The sequence below is a fragment of the Pomacea canaliculata genome, linkage group LG8, assembly GCF_003073045.1.
Source record: "Pomacea canaliculata isolate SZHN2017 linkage group LG8, ASM307304v1, whole genome shotgun sequence".
Taxonomy (NCBI): Eukaryota; Metazoa; Mollusca; class Gastropoda; order Architaenioglossa; family Ampullariidae; genus Pomacea; species Pomacea canaliculata.
Genome location: NC_037597.1, coordinates 20671929 through 20688407, shown reverse-complemented (window position 1 = coordinate 20688407; position 16479 = coordinate 20671929). Strand labels below are relative to the sequence as shown.

General features: G+C 41.5%; 3 protein-coding genes across 4 annotated transcripts in view; all 3 read right to left on the bottom strand.

The window, feature by feature from the left end:
* Positions 1-1015: 1015 nt before the first annotated feature.
* Positions 1016-5791, bottom strand: LOC112570533 (neutral protease-like). Its single transcript, XM_025249018.1, has 3 exons — positions 5683-5791; positions 5092-5291; positions 1016-3242 (listed from the first exon to the last, which is right to left on the bottom strand). Exons 1-3 carry the CDS (start codon positions 5774-5776, stop codon positions 2436-2438), a joined length of 1101 nt encoding a protein of 366 aa, XP_025104803.1. The 5' UTR covers positions 5777-5791; the 3' UTR covers positions 1016-2435.
* Positions 5792-8406: 2615 nt separating this feature from the next.
* LOC112570532 (elastase-like) lies at positions 8407-13046 on the bottom strand. Of its 2 annotated transcripts, XM_025249017.1 has the most exons (5): positions 13031-13046; positions 12112-12755; positions 11686-11946; positions 10727-10926; positions 8407-10286 (listed from the first exon to the last, which is right to left on the bottom strand). In XM_025249017.1, exons 2-5 carry the CDS (start codon positions 12164-12166, stop codon positions 8868-8870), a joined length of 1935 nt encoding a protein of 644 aa, XP_025104802.1. In that variant the 5' UTR covers positions 12167-12755; positions 13031-13046; the 3' UTR covers positions 8407-8867. The 2 variants fall into 2 exon arrangements, with proteins under 2 accessions (XP_025104802.1, XP_025104801.1); XM_025249016.1 differs by lacking the exon at positions 13031-13046 and having other exon boundaries at positions 12112-12814.
* Positions 13047-14612: 1566 nt separating this feature from the next.
* Positions 14613-16479, bottom strand: part of LOC112570529 (neutral protease-like) — a 16485-nt gene continuing 14618 nt past the window's right edge. The window contains exon 5 of the mRNA XM_025249014.1: positions 14613-16479. This exon is cut by the window's right edge and continues 320 nt beyond it. Coding sequence (XP_025104799.1) covers positions 15360-16479 — 1120 coding nt within the window. The 3' untranslated portion in view covers positions 14613-15359.

Sequence of the window (16479 nt, the reverse complement as noted above, 5' to 3'; positions counted from 1 at the left end):
TTCAAATTGAGGTGATCTGCATTCAGCAACAGCATAGCAAGACTCCCTACACCTGCACCTTTTTTTTCAATCACTTTGTTTATGTTTAAAGGAAATTTTTCTTTCACAAAGATTGATTCAATACAGATTACGCATATTTCTAATGCAGACATTCAAAAATTTTGACAGTACCCATACGTTTCATTCACAATTTGACCATTTCCCAAACTCAGAAAATATCCACATAAAAATTATTCACACAAGAAAAACTCTGGAAATGACATATTAAATTACCCATCTTAATTAACATCAAAAAATAACTTAAACAAAATGTTAGTCACTGAAACTTTGACATGAAATCATTATTTTCATTCCAAAAGTTTGCATATGTAGCATCACTACTAAACAGATTTCTTAGTTCTGTTTGCCCCGACTGGAGCATGGGACTGCAAACAAATCAATAAACAGTACCCACGTAAATAACAGATCAATAAAAACAATTAGAAGTTGCACAGTAGTTGACGTGATCGTTGGTAGAATATGGAGGAAATAATGTCTGTTTAACATTTGTTTTTCTCTGTACCTCCCAGGTGTTTGTTTGTTGAAAGAAAATAGGACTTTTAAAACTAAATGCAGAACAAATTAAATGTATTTTACTTTTCTTGTTTTACCTCTCCCCTCACCAGGCAGTCACATTGTTTTTATTTTTGTTTTTTAAAAAATATAAAGTCGTGAAATTATATATTTTCAGATAAACTCATAAAATTGATATAATCAGCCCAGCTTATTATAAATTCCTGCAATTTCATATTAACAAGTGCGCTAAATCCCTCAATCTTGTATTTTCTATTTAACTGCAGAATAAAAACTCTGGCGGTTTCTTCTCTATTCTACATTTATAGATAAAAAAAACTTTGCTTCTAGTAGTATATTTTCTAATGTCTTATCTATTGGACAGTTTGCTTCATATCCAAATAGTATTACAGATTCATTAAGTGCTAATTTATTATTTTTAGAGCATTTTTCCCTTATTGCCTTTCCTAGGCTTGTCCAAAATAGTTTGGTTTCCTTACAGCTTTAAAATAGATGTTCAATTGTCTCCCTTTCGTTACCACAGAAGTACATTTATTAACTTCTATCCCCATATATTCTGCCAGGGAGTTTGTACCTAGAATTCTGTGGATAATGCTGCACTGAAACCATCTCAGTTTAATATCTTTTATTCCTTGAACCTTGGAAAATATTATTTTCCAGGGTAATTGGGCCCCTATTTTATTTTCCCACTTTTGACAACATTTGGGCCTGATTGTATTTTCGGTCAATATTTCGTAATAATATTTGGAACCTTTCTTTATAGAATTAATTAGTTCAATAGTTTTTGATGTTTCTTGTGCAGTGTTGTTCCTAACTGTAATGCCCATTGAATGAACAAATTTTTAAATTATTTTTGCACAGCCCATGTATGTAACTATATCTATTAATTTTCCATACTTGGCATTAATTTCACACAGGGACAAAAATACTCCAGATTCATTATAAAAATGTTGAATTCTATATAACCCCTTATTAACACAGTTTTTGAAGAAAATGGCCTTCTTGCCAAGCTGAAATCTACTATTTAAGTGTATTGGTTCTGCCATCACCTCCTCTGATGTCTCTGGCTTGACATAATAATAGAATTCCTTATAAGCATTTAATACATCTTTCAAAAAATTTATTTTTATGTTGTGTCATAGTACACATTAAGGCCATATTTATCTATATCTACACATTCTTATTTTGTTTGTTGCAGTATGAATTGGACAGACTCACCTTTGTGACGAGACTAGAGTATGAATGCGGACACCAGTAGTGTGACATCAGTTAGAGGTTTTGTTGATTCACTCGATAACCTAATGTAGATAATGCTGGCAGTTGCGTTCCTTTCGATTTCAGCTTTGACGAGGTTGTCACCCTCGGCAAATATTTCCCTCTCTTTCTCGTCGACATCCCAGCCTTGGTCAGTGAGGACGATGTGCACGTCATCAGTGGAGCTGTTGGCGCTGACACTTACGCCGCTTAATTTCAACGGCTCTTTAGTAGAGAGCGTGTAGAGGAATACAGGGGACACTTCACTGGACACTGTGATGTTATCGTAAACCTTATCATCCCGAAGTCCCACAACATGGTTTTGTATGTCACAGACGTCTATTCCAACGTCTTTGAAAGCCCGGCGGAAGAGAGCGCCATCTTGACCCAGATCGTAGGCCGCCTTCATGACGTCACAGGCAGCGCTGTGGTAGTCAGACATGTGATGCCAGTACATTCGGTTGGCGTGCAGAAAGACTCGGTAGATTTCTTTGATGGACTGCTCGTATTCGTGGACAAGAAGATAGAAAACCCGGTTGTACACACCGCTGCCATAGTGTACATCGAGATCGTCGGTGAAGTTATCAACGTGGGATATAGACTTGTTGTCAGCCGAAGGGGTTTCCGAGATAGCGACGTGGAGGTTGCCCTTTTTTAGCGAAGTCGAAACCTATGACCCAGTCTGCCTTCCACAGATAAGCTTCAGACGTTTCTGCAGTAATGTCTGAAAACGCCTCATTGATAGCCCCCCATTGGTTAAAATAATAGAGATAGGACGATTGTTCTGTAACTCCGTGTGCTATTTCATGTCCTGTAACATCTAAAGTAACCAAAGGATGATATATTTCACCGCCGTCACCAAGCATACATTCACGGCCATTCCAATATGCATCAGATAAATTCACACCTACATGTACCCTGATTATTATCTGTCCATCTAGCGGGGTAGTGTTGTACCAGTCCTCAAACATTCTCGCAACAGTCGTTCCGTAAAACAGAGCATCCAGGATGGGTGAGTACGCGCCGTTGATTTGGTCTGTGGCTTCCTCGCAGTTGTAAGAAGCGGCATCACTAAAGTTGTTCAATGCACTTGTGCTGTAAAGAAGCAATCCTTTGTTATCAATGACTTTAACGTATTTGTTTTCTGTATAGCACGTGTCATTGACACGTGTGACATCCAGGCATTTGTGAAGTTCCCCGTAGTGGATCTTGCCGATCTTTCGATTCCCTCCCGTGCCTTTGACATCGCACTGACTGCAAGTGTCGAGGGCGTCCCAGGTCATGGTGACCCTCCCATCCCGTGCGTCAACGAGACACGTGGGCCTGCGCTCTTGGGACTCTTGGATGACGAGGTACTGAACTAAATACCCCGGGTATGCTCGGTCTTCTTTGTCTAAGAATATTTCCGGCTCACTCTGAAACAAAGCGATGTTCAAATTGGTGTTTTACGCCGAGCCAGCAACTAAAGCAACCCATGTTTACTAGACAACATCTTTTAATACAGGAGAAATAAAAGATTCGTCTCTCACTTAATTAACACTTATTAACACTATTTCGGTTGCCGATGTTTATAAAAATTGAAAAAAATCCAGTGAAATCGACCCTTGTGTCCTTCCGCCGAGTAACCACGATAGCTTCCCGAGATGATCAAGCAGACGAGTCTCCTTGTGACATCAGTCTCCTTATGACGTCACACGCACAGGAAGTGTCTGAGGTCATTGCGAATTTTTGACGTCGTCTGTTTATTCGTATGACGCACTCTGTCTGTAAGACTCTGTCTTTCGGAAACTGACGAAAAGAAACTTTTGTCTCTTTTCCCATCTTTTTGTGGCAATCGGGTGCAGCACATTCTCGAGGCATGGTTCTCACTATGGAAACCACATGTCATAGGGTCACGTGACGGAGAACGAGACTTCGTGGAAACAAGAAAGAGTCCCGTATAATTTCTCTTATTAAACACAACATTCTACCTTCAACGTTTTCCACACGAACACACATATAAATAGAGGAGATTCAAATTGAACCTACTCTTTACGCGATTCTAAGCAGTTTTATTTTGCCTTTAGATAAGAGAAATGACACGGGACTCTTTTTTTTGCTTCGACTAAATCTCGTTCTCCGTCACGTGACCCTATGACATGTGGTTTCCATAGTGAGAACCATGCCTCGAGAATGTGCTGCACCCGATTTCCACGAAAAGATGGGAAAAGAGTCAAAAGTTTATTTTAATCACTTTCCTAAAGACAAGGCGATACAAAAAGAGTGGGTCATACCAATAGAAAGGCTCAATCCCAGTACGAAAAAGCTTTGGGAGCTCAAAGAGTGGGACGTATTATGCTCCAAGCCATCTTGATAGTGTATTAGTTTGGATATCACTAACCCAATGACCACAGACACTTCCTTCAGAGACTGACGTCATAGGGAGACTGATGTGATAAGGAGACAATTAGTCTTCCATCTCGGGAAGCTATCGTGGTTACTCGGCGGAAGGACACAAGGGTCGATTTCACTGGAGTTTTTCAATTTTTATAAACATCGGCAACCGAAATAGTGCTAATAAGTGGTAATTAAGTGAGAAACGAATCATTTATTTCTCCTGTACTGCTCTCGTGCTCTGTAATTGTAACTAAATATATTTTTGAAACGTTTGACCGTCGCCAGAGCCTTTTCACAAGCGTTGAGTATCCCTTTAAGCGAGTGAAACATTTACATGTTAACATCTTTGTCAGTGGGATCACTGTTCTCTAAAAAGTGTTTACCTCACACAAAGTCGCTTGATATGTCGTCTGCAATATCTTTTCTGTAAATAATCTGTAATTTATCTTCCGTGTTTTGACCGTTTTGAATGTTAAAGAGTCGAAGATTGATCAAAAATACTATCCCCCTTGCTTGTCTGGAACATGCTGCAGGGCTCTGGAGGTTTATTGGTATGAGGTGGAGGACAGCCAGATAGGAGAGAATAGCAGTCAAGTCTGACATAGACGATGATATAGGCAATGGGATCGGAAAGATACTGAGGATCGCTTTGATACATAGCAAAAAATATGTAGGACTGCTGATTTTAGAAACAAACTTATCTAAAGACATGGCAGACATTACAGTCAAATTAAGGTTCTTGGACGAAGACGGAAATAAAGAGTCTGTCAAGTCCACTCTGATGGACCCAGTGGTTGAAGAGCTTAACTATTCAGATGTTAAAAGTCTGACAACTACTGCTAAAAATAAATACGTGCGAGTACGATACAGAAATGTAGTATTGTGTACCTTGACACTGGTGATGTCATCTGTAATGGCATCGTCTCCATTCAAGGTAACACAGATGTCTAATGCGGTCTGACTGTCGATGTTTCCAGTGCCGTCCGTGTCGTCCTCTATACCCTGATACACAGCACCACTGGCGTCATACACATGTTGCCCTGTGCTGTCCGTTTCCACCGTTAGGACGGCGTCGTTAACAGGCTTGCCTTGAAAACCAAGAAGCTTTTCATTAAAATATATTGAACTAATTCTTCACTAATAATTTTAAGCCCACCTTATTCCAAAAGTGAATGCCTCGTAATGTTTTGAAAGAAATTTTGAGGAAGATGAGTGTCAGTTAACAGGAAGATCGATTTTTTTTTCATTTATTGACTTAAAGCCAATGCTCCTAAATCTGGAGCAGACTGGAAAGACGATGGAAAACTGCATGAAGAGAAATAGTAGTAAATTGTCAAAGTTGTAGTTAAAACCAAAGACATCATGTTGTTTCTGTTTTAGTGGACCACATCGTATGTTATTCACACAAATCAACAAAACCTCAGCGATCAAACAATAAAAATTCTGTATTAAAGTCAAGATAAAGTTAACATTCACTACCTTTGAAGGTCTCTTGCAGACGAAGCAGTCGTGTGCCCTGGACTGTGCTTGCTGACCTTGTGACCTCCAGGGCTGAGTTCGGACCTAAGGCCATCACCTCGTCAAGTCCAACATGGAAAGGGGGGCTACTTTCTCTGCGGTGGCTCCATGACCATGCCTGACGTCATATCCGCCATTTGAAGCTGCCGCTTATACAAGGCATTTTGAAGATGGACATTGGCATCAACACGCCGAGCAGACCTCACCCCGTGGGCGACGAGAACTAGAAAAAACATAATTTTGTCATAAAGACCACACACTTGGTCTAGATATACAATCACACTTACACGGCCACTACTAACAACATCAGACAGACGACCAGAGACATCTAAAGTCATAGAGAAGTCTCTAAGTTGATTCGACAAAGAATGAAAAGAGCATCTCACCAAGAAAGGCTATTGCCACTGTCAACCACCACTCTCGTCCTCTCAGGAGGTGCATGGTGAGCATCAGTCAGGCCTGGCGACGAGAGATTTCGATGGCTTAAATATACAGCATTTCAGCATTCCACTGAAGGCGGCTTTTTGTTTTAACAACATGAAATCACCGAAAATTACAAGGCGAAATAATGCCATCGTTTTTCTTACATTTACTTTCAATCACAAGTAACATGGGATAATGACACAACAACGACACATGACCGGAGATTCGCTGAGTCGAGAGATGATACGTAGACGGTACTGGATTCATTAAGGGTAATATGCAGTTAAACCTGCAAATTTTGTATCTATATTTGTCGTATTGGTATCAGATGTTTGTATAAATGATGCTATTATCTTCATAGTTTTAAATTTTGTGAAAATGACAGCAAAGCGATGATACTTTACTTCCATAAACTGCTCGCCGACATTTATACTTACCAGCTTTTGCACTGCGGACAATGGCTACATGATCTTGATGATGATTATGTATGGTGATGATAATGATGGTGACGGTGGTGATAATGATGATGATGATGATGATGATGATGACGACGATCATGACGTAGAACAACAGTACGTTATAATACACCCAACGTCCAGAGAGTCTGCACTGGTTTGGTGAAGGTTTTTATTGCCTGTATGACAAGGCTAGGTAAGACGAAGGTAGCCATGCTTGCCGCCATTGTTAGTCTCGGGGTTTCGTGTTGACGGTCTCATGCTTGATGCGTTCTTTACGTTCTTGTTCTTGAAGAGAATTTTGATAATACATGCATATTGTGATATGGAACTGAATCCTGAACCTACAGGACAATCACAGGCGATTATAAATCCTTGAGAAATCTGGATACCCTGGTTTTTAATTCGTGGAAATATGATATTAACGTCATCAAACCAGACCTTGTTCACCGGTTTGTAGTTTGCGAAAAAGAAACAGACGATGGAATGCTTGACAAGAAAAAAAAAAAAAACCCATTGAAATTTGTGGTTGTGTAACAACACATTTGTGTTCATCTGTCTGCAAAAACTTAAATTTCTAGACGTCGTCAGTTTTCTCTCGCCGGGATTTAGCTACACCTAGTACTTGGCTGCCGACAACGTCCAAACAAAAGGGTTATTTCCCCTACCAACACGTCACCTCTCTCGACACGCTACCGGAACCGCAATTCCTTTCCCACGCCGCGTTTTATTCAACACTCAAACCATGGATGTGTATAGGCGGATTGCTGTCTGTCTACCAAGACCAATTCTTAGTTCTCCATTGTTAGTCTCTGTGAGCCTTAACAATGAATGTGACTAAACAGGAAGCAATGTAGTCTCATGTCTCATTTTAGTAGTTAACACTGAAAAAGAATCGTCTGCCAGTCTAGTAATAAAAGTTCGTGGTCTAACAGCAACATCACAGACGAGCAATACGCCTACTGTCAACAGGTCTGGGAGACTCGCAACACGTCGTCGCTGTCAGATGCTCTGATGTGGTACAACAACCTCCACATTGTGCCACTTTCAGCTCTGCGGAATGGACACCGATTTGCCCTACATGGCTTTGGCTGCACCTTGCTTTAGCCGCTCCGGATATGACATCACCAAGATGGCCGCAACATGTTGACTTCCGCCAAGATGGCCGCTTTCGGCTACTACCGTGTAAAGGCGTCGTATAGGTGGAGGTGACTGACCTGGTAACCATGACCCACATGGCGGTCACGAGAGGATAATGACACTCGATGATGACAGTTTAATAAGCTCCGCCAGTCGCATGTTCACCGGTGGTGAGATGGATATAATGATAAATAATGTTACTGAGTAGTAGCCGACTAAGGCCACGTTGTTTTGAAGGGCCGTGAGATGGAGGGGTAAGTGTAGGCGACTGTAATGACAATCGTGCAGTTCCCTCCCCTCACAACCCAATGGTGGCGCCATGCAGCTAAAGGATGCTTGGTTGATTGAGTTTTACACCGTGCCAGCAACTAAAGCTATCACATACATCTCAGTCTGGTGAAGGAGGCGGAACACGTCCGTAATAAAGTACATACGAGTGTCTTGCTTCCGAAGTTATAAAGCCACTTCATGTTTTCTTACCCCAGGACATCTTAGCCACTGCTTTCAAACTTTAAAACTACTGTACCCGAGTTAAAAGAACGCTTGCCGAGTGTAGACACCGCTTTATAACTTCGGAAACAAAATGCTGGTCCTTGAGTTCCCCATGTTGTCACAAGGATAAAGAATTACCCTCGCCTCATAACAACGGCCTCGCGCTTGCACACAGACAAACACAAAGTCGGACTGGAGCTGTTAATAATGAGTTCTATTTCCCGGTTAATTGAGCCACAGGGTTAAACACAATTTATGGTAAAAAGATAAACCAGAATGGAACAAAAAACTAGCACAAAACACTACAAAACACTACCCAATAATATCTCTCTACGCTGCATAGTTTCCAGCAACATTAGTTTATATGCAAGCTCTACATTTTTGCCATTCTATCTTTGGCTCAGACAGCTAAACTAATTGAGAAGTTACTGTATTTTGTCAAGATGACAAACAAAAGAGAGAAAGTAGTGGAAGAAATGTGATGTCAATGAGTCAAATGTGCGAGAAAATTATAAGAGAGAATAGCTGTTACATAATTATATCCTCCACGTGTTTCTCTTCTCCTTGTCTGTTGTCAGCTACATTTGGGTCTAGTATACTGCACGACTACTTTGCAGGTGCGTCCAGTGACTGAAGTCAGAATGGAGAGACCCAAAGCGTGACGTCAGTGAGAGGAACATCAGACTCTGTTGTCAACCAGATGTAGAATGGAAAAGGAGTTTTACCCGTTTCAAATGACCCTTCGAAGAAATTGTCCTCCTCAGCTAATATCTCCTGATCTTCCTCATCAGCATCCCAGCCCTCTGTGGTCAGGACGATGTGCACGTCTCCATAGTAGCTGCTGGCGCTGATGTTTACGCCGCTGTAGTCCGTGTACTCACTTTTAGCTGGAAATACGTAACGGAAAACAGGGGTCACATCGACGGACACCGTGATGTTCTCGTAAACCTTATCATTCCGTAGACCCAAGACATGAGTTTCTGTGTCACAGACGTCTATTCCGACCTCTTTGAAAGCTCGGCGGAAGAGAGCGCCATCTTGACCCAGATCGTAGGCAGCCTTCATGACGTCACAGGCAGCGCTGTGGTAGTCAGACATGTGATGCCAGTACATTCGGTTGGCGAGCAGAAAGACTCCGAAGATTTCTTTGATGGACTGTTGGTATTCGTGAACAAGAAGATAGAAAACCCGGTTGTACACGCCGCTGGCCTCGTGTACATCGAGACCGTCGGTGTAGTTGTCAACGTGGGATATAGAGTGGCCATCATCAGAGGGATTGGCGAAGAAACGTGCTGGAGGTTGTGGACCTTTTCGGATCTCTCGACCAACAACCCAGTCTGTCTCCGACAGATAAGCTTCGCTAGTTTCTCCCATCATGTCCGAGAACGCCTCATTGAGGGCTCCCCATTGGCCGCTGTATATAAGCCCTGACAACTGCTCCGTGACCCCGTGTCCGATCTCATGTCCTAAAGTATCCAGATTCACAAATGGAAAGTCTCTGCTGCTGCCGTCACCTAACAATATGTATTTGCCATTCCAAAAGGCGTTGGATATGTATTTTCCATAATGTACCCGTATTGTAACCTTATCCTTTAACGGGTAGGCATTGTACCAGTCCTCAAACATCCTGACTACGACTGTACCGTGAAACAGAGCATCCAGAAGGGGCGAGTACGCCCCGTTGATCCCGTCCTTAGCTTCCTGACAGTTGTAGGAAGCAGCTTCACTATCTTGGTCCGTTATGCAAGACCTTTTGTTGTCAATGACCTTAACGTATTTATTTTCTGCGTAACACGTGTCGTTTATCCGCGTCACCTGCAAGCATTTCTGCAGTTCCCCGTAGTGGACTTTCCCGATCTTGCGATTACCTCCCGTGCCTTTGGCATTACACTTCCGGGACGACTCCTCGGCGTCCTTGCTGTCGACGACATTGCCATCTCTCGCGTTGACGATGCACGTGGGCCGGTGCTCTTTGCAATCCACGAGAACGGTGTACTGCACGAGATACCCGGGGTATGCACGGTTCTCCTCGTTCAGGAATATTTTGAACTCACTCTGAAAATTGAAAGCGCGTTGTCTTACATTAACAGAAAGGTTTAAAAGCATTTTATGTATTGTTCTTGCTTGTGTCTGTCTGTCTTTTTTGCATGCTCATAATTGAATTTTCTTTCCGTCTTTTTTTTTTGATGTCGATAATATCGACGACAGTTACAGTGAAAAAAAAGACTTATATAACTCCCCACGCGCTCTCTCTCTATATATATATTACTGTGGTATTGTGTATGTAGTATCCATTGGCATCATAACTTTTAGACTTTTATGATAAGTAAAACGACTGGAATAATAAAATTGTTTAATGAATTTCAAACTCTCTCTCACCAGCTCTCTGTTTAATGTTTATGCAAATTTTAAGTCGTAACTGTGTCTAAAACAATAAATATTTCGTTTTGTTTGCTTGTTATTTTTTTCTCTCTCTGTATATATAAACGCATTACCGTGAGTTTGTGGACGTTGCCTATAAAGTGGATGTGATTGTTATAATCGAGGCAGTTGGTTTCTGCGGTATCGCTGTCGATGTATGTAGTACCGTCTGTGTCGTCCTCTATACCCTGATACACAACACCACTGGCATCCTGCACGTGCTGGCCTGTGCCGTCTGTTTCCACCGTAAGGACCGCATCGTCAACAGGTATCCCTGTCGAGAAAAAAAAATCCAAAGGAAAATGTTAAATAGAAAAGCAAATCAAATGGTAAGTTAAGCTTAAATTATATATCTATGGAATTCTGAATCATGTCTGATTCAAATATTGGAAACAATAAATGATTTATCGTTTAGGCCAAGTTTTCCATTTAACTTTGTTTCTTGAGATTGAAGAGAAAGTTGAACTTCGGTATCGGATTGATCCTCGTCCCAGAAAGTCGTTCCGAGAATGAATATACCGACACATGTGACCAAATTTACATTTTTCTTTTGTTCAAGTATATTTCCTTGAAATGTCATTTTATTGATGACCACTCCAACATGGGAGTCCTTGCAGATGGAGGAAAATTTGTAAAATGGTGGACAAGTCTCTACCCCGATTGAGGTTACCATCTTGGACTGAGAGGTGCGGTGGTTCTAAAGAAGGGTAAAGGGCAAATTCTGCCCTGAATAGGGACCGATGCCGTCATGAGGAGCCGGCAGTCTACAACAGTCTTGTTCAGTCATGTGACCTGACTTCATCTCAATGAACACCCCAGTCAATGAGCATAAGGTGCTCTAGACGTGGTGTGGATACATGTCTACAGCTCCAGTCAGTGCTATTTTGTCCTTGTGTGTAAAGCTTAAAAAGTTTAGTTTTTCTTCTAGGAGTTTAGGTAAGGGTGAATGTACTCTGACATCTTTCGTATATGCCGTCACCTAAAAAAAAAACAAAAAAAAAAAAAAAAAAAAAAACACGGCGGCCATGATTACCTTTAAAAGTCTCTTGTAGACGCCACAATGTTGTGCCCTGGACTGTTGTCGCTGACCTCGTGACCTCCAGGGCTGAGTTCGGACCTAAGGCCATCACCTCGTCAAGCTCCGTCATGGCAATCGGGGTTGTTTGTCTGCGCAGCCGCCAGGACATGTCTGACGTCATATCCGCCATCTGAAGCTGCCGCTTGTACAGAGCATTTTGAAGATGGACATTGGCGTCAATACGCCGAGCAGACCTCACCCCGTGGATGGCGAGAACTACAAAGAGATATTTTGGGTGTGAAGACCACACACTAGGTCAAGACATCCATACACACACAAACATGCACACATGCACAGACAAGTGTGAACTCAGATGTCTAGCGACAGACCAAGTCACAGAAGAGGCACTAATCTGACTCGCAGAATGAAAGAGCATCTCACCAAGAAAGACTATTGTAACTGTGAACCCCCACATTCGTCCTCTCAGGATGTCCATAGAACGTAACAGTCAGTTTCAGTCCTGTCGAGAGTCTTCGGCCGGCGGTTTAAATATACAACAAGTCAGCATTCCACTGAAATTGGTTTACTAAAAATACCAGCAATTGTCTTACTTTGGAGCTTTGCAATTCGGAGTCAGCTTTACTAGGACACAAAATTGCACATATTTTAGCCGTGAAAAATGAACTTCATTGCTTTCATACCAGTTCAAGATATGTAAGTGATGCTATCATGCTAACAGTTTTGACAAACTAATAGCAATATAATGACAATATAATTGTACAATAAGGACCTTTTGTGTTCCATGAATTACTTTAGACCGAACAATAATCTACACTCACGCCAAAGCAGCGCCAGATAATTTTGTAATTGATGCGATTTAGTGAACAGTTTTCTCAAAAATAGCATATTAATTACTGAACTGAATTCTTTGAACTGCTATCCGATTTTTTGAAATGCACTAACCTCCCTCTCCATTCCAGGATATCAGTTGGTGAAGACAGTCCGCCGTTTCAGGACTTGAGAATATTAGGCAGGGTCACTGACCCGTGCCTTAAAATTATTTCGACAGATTCTGCAATGAACAGCTTTGGAAAAACACTCATTGAATAATGTATAGAGTATGAGCTAATTATTGTTAACGGTTGCACGAAAAGCGAAACAATGGGGAGAAATTACTCGGAAATAACTGTTATAAAAATGTTGAAGGTTCGTTCACAATATTTCAATACTATAGCAACAAAAATCAAAACACATCTACAAGCTTACACCAACATCAAGACGCTTGTTGTCTACCACGATAACTGAACTTACACACGCGTTTGCTGTATGCACACAGTAAACAGAAAGCAACTCATCTTACCAAGAAAGACTAATGTGACAGTTGTGAAGCAGAACACTTGTCCTCTGATGATGCACACGGTCACCAGCAGTCACAGGGAGATGAGTGCCTCCTGTAAATACCAGCTCAGCTAAATACCAAGCCAGTCACTAAAACATATCGCTTGACAACTTGCCTGTTGGAATACCAGTGGTTACAAGTCAGAGGTATGCAGTCTCCTATTATGCTATTAACCTCATTGCTTTTGGTTATTATTTTGATCGGCTTATTACAATATCAAAGATGACAGACTAATGTATGCGATCTCTGATTCACGCAAATAACTTCATCAATTATAGTAATTTTGACCAGTATAAAATGCGATGCTCGCCTGAACAGGGACTACCCTTAATCACCCATGAATTTTTGTACTCGATGACATTCTGAACAACTGAGTATTTCTCTGCTCCAGGCAACACATTAATCTTAAGCTGGTGTTTTACTTTGATCATCACTTTTATTTCGAAGGCAGTTATTACCCTTACCATACTACCCACTGAAAGGACGAGGGGACAACTTATATTCGATTTCAAGGCTCAGTGGGGCGCATAATTTGTTTTCAATAAGTAGATAAAGCTCAGTGCAAGATGCTAGTTCCCCAAATCAGGGTAGGTATCCAACTTCTGTTGTCGAGATGACAGTCTACAAACATCATGTACAGGTCAAGATGAACAGCAGTCGTCGGCATTGTACATGGATATGTTTACAATGTAAAGGCCACAGCCAATGGGAGAGTTTAGCTCATGTCTTAAGTAGGTGTATCTGTGTGGCTTCAGGTGTAAAACAACATTTGCGGGGTCTGAATGGCACTCAATGACTTCGAAAGCAGAAAATGTTTCCTTGAGTTTCCCATGTTGCTTGAGGCGAAAAATTTGCTTTGGCTTTATAAATGCAATCTCAGACTGGTTCTCGTATAACCCAGAGAGGGTTGTCGTATCAAAGTGTTTGAAATGCAGTTTTAACTTACTTTATTCCAAATGAAGATAATGTGTTTTTGATTGGGAACATGTTCGCACTTTTTTGGACTGTGCGAAAAATTCATGAAAAAGAGGCTGTTAAAGATACGAATCGACACTCTTCTGGGTTGTCAGACGCCTTATCGAGTAGGCCACGGGGCATCATAGCCAGTTCTTGAAAAGTATGTTTGGAAGTGGTTCATCGAATAACTCTATATATATATATACATTTCATTATGTGGCGGCGACAACATCATGTCAATATTTGCAGAAAACCAGAATAAAAATGTTTAGAATTCTTGGCGAAATATATTGCGCTGAACATCTGTGAAGGTATCATTCTATGCGAGACCTGCTCCTTGATGGTCAACAAGACAGGACAAAGTAGCAAGTCTTGTCTCCCACTGTGTTTGTCCACTTGCTTACCCCGACGAACAGCACTAACAGACCGGCGTAACCGTAGGTGCGTGCGTGGGTGGGCTTTAGAACTCGCATCGCTTTCTCGCAACTGATATTAAACACACACACACACACAAAGGACAACAACACAAGATTGAAAGAGTTTATAAGACAAGAAGAAAAAAAAATCACATCTCAAATTGCTACAGTTTCCAAACAACCCAAATACTACAGCACTTTATCTAGCACAAATAAATATTTGAACAGAGTCAACGCAACGACAACCAAGAAAAGAAAACAGCAAACAACTGTCCATCTTAATGCTCTTTAATTTACATTTAGTCAAGAAAAAGATGTGGTTATAAATAAGCAGCGGCTTTATTCAAAGGTGTAATTAACAGCTACATGCAAACTATAAAATGACAATACAAACATAAGACTTTATAAAATACTGGCACACAACAGGTGACAGAAAGATTCTAAAACCTATTCAGAAATGAAATAATTCGTACAGCAAAAAGAAAGATACCATTATATGCTAACAATATAAGGATCGTTAGGTTCAATATTGTTTTGTGATTAAGTCATGAACTTGACGAGTGTAAAGTTCGGAAGTATGTCTTATGAAGTAATTTCTGGTTATCAAGGTGGTTCTTTGATTTCTGTGACCATTGAGAGAAGGTGTCAAACATCCTTCTGATCTCAGGGGCAGCTTTCTCGTGAAGTCGGTACCATCCTCTCTCTCTCTCTCACACTTCCGTAATATTCATTCATACATTTTAAAGCTGAGTCACCAGGAAAAGTACGTTTGCGTCTCACGGGTATCGAACTAAGACCAGTTTTGTCCCGCCGCCGGATATTGCATGACCGCTTTAAACATGTTACCTTCTGTAGGCTACATATTCTTATTTTGTTTGTTGCCGTATGAATTGGATAGACTGACCTTTGTGACGAGACTAGAGTTTAAATGCGGACACCAGTAGTGTGACATCAGTTAGAGGTTTTGTTGATTCACTCGATAACCTAATGTAGATACTGATGGCAGTTGCGTTCCTTTCGATTTCAGCTTTGACGAGGTTGTCACCCTCGGCAAATATTTCCCTCTCTTTCTCGTCGACATCCCAGCCTTGGTCGGTGAGGACGATGTGCACGTCATCAGTGGAGCTGTTGGCGCTGACACTTACGCCGCTGAACTTCCAATACGGTTCTTCAGTAGTAAACATGTAGAGGAATACAGGGGACACTTCACTGGACACCGTGATGTTATCGTAAACCTTATCATTCCTAAGTCCCACGAAATGGTTTTGTATGTCACAGACCTCTATTCCGACCTCTTTGAAAGCCCTGCGGAAGAGAGCGCCATCTTGACCCAGATCGTAGGCAGCCTTCATGACGTCACAGGCAGCGCTGTGGTAGTCAGACATGTGATGCCAGTACATTCGGTTGGCGAGCAGAAAGACTCGGTAGATTTCTTTGATGGACTGCTGGTATTCGTGAACAAGAAGATAGAAAACCCGGTTGTACACGCCGCTGCCATAGTGTACATCGAGATCGTCGGTGAAGTTATCAACGTGGGATATAGAGTGGTTGTCAGCCGAAGGGTTTCCGAGATAGCGCAGTTTAAAGTCTTCTTTTTTTGTGATGTCTAAACCGGAGACCCAGTCTGCCTTCCACAGGTAAGCTTCAGACGTTTCTCCAGTAATGTCTGAAAAAGCCTCATTGATAGCCCCCCATTGGTTAAAATAAAATAGATTGGACGATTGTTCTGTAACTCCGTGTGCTATTTCATGTCCTGTAACATCTAAAGCAACCAAAGGATGGAGTGTTTCACCGCCGTCACCAATTTCACATTCACGGCCATTCCAGAAAGCGTTAGATATATTCACTCCTACATGTACCCTGATTAATATCTGTCCATCTAGCGGGGTAGTGTTGTACCAGTCCTCAAACATTCTTGCGACAGTCGTTCCGTAAAACAGAGCATCCAGGATGGGTGAGTACGCGCCGTTGATTTGGTCTGTGGCTTCCACGCAGTCGTAAGAAGCGGCATCACTGAAGTTGTACAATGCACTACTG

Coding starts and splice junctions, on each gene's coding strand:
- LOC112570533 (XM_025249018.1), bottom strand. CDS start 5,776: ATGGCCTTAGGTCCGAACTCAGCCCTGGAGGTCACAAGGTCAGCAAGC. Junction 5,292..5,682: donor TCTGCAAGAGACCTTCAAAG/GTAGTGAATGTT, acceptor TTGGTTTTCAAG/GCAAGCCTGTTAACGACGCC. Junction 3,243..5,091: donor ATGACATCACCAGTGTCAAG/GTACACAATACT, acceptor GCTTTGTTTCAG/AGTGAGCCGGAAATATTCTT.
- LOC112570532 (XM_025249017.1), bottom strand. CDS start 12,166: ATGGACATCCTGAGAGGACGAATGTGGGGGTTCACAGTTACAATAGTC. Junction 10,927..11,685: donor TCTACAAGAGACTTTTAAAG/GTAATCATGGCC, acceptor TTTTCTCGACAG/GGATACCTGTTGACGATGCG. Junction 10,287..10,726: donor GCAACGTCCACAAACTCACG/GTAATGCGTTTA, acceptor TTCAATTTTCAG/AGTGAGTTCAAAATATTCCT.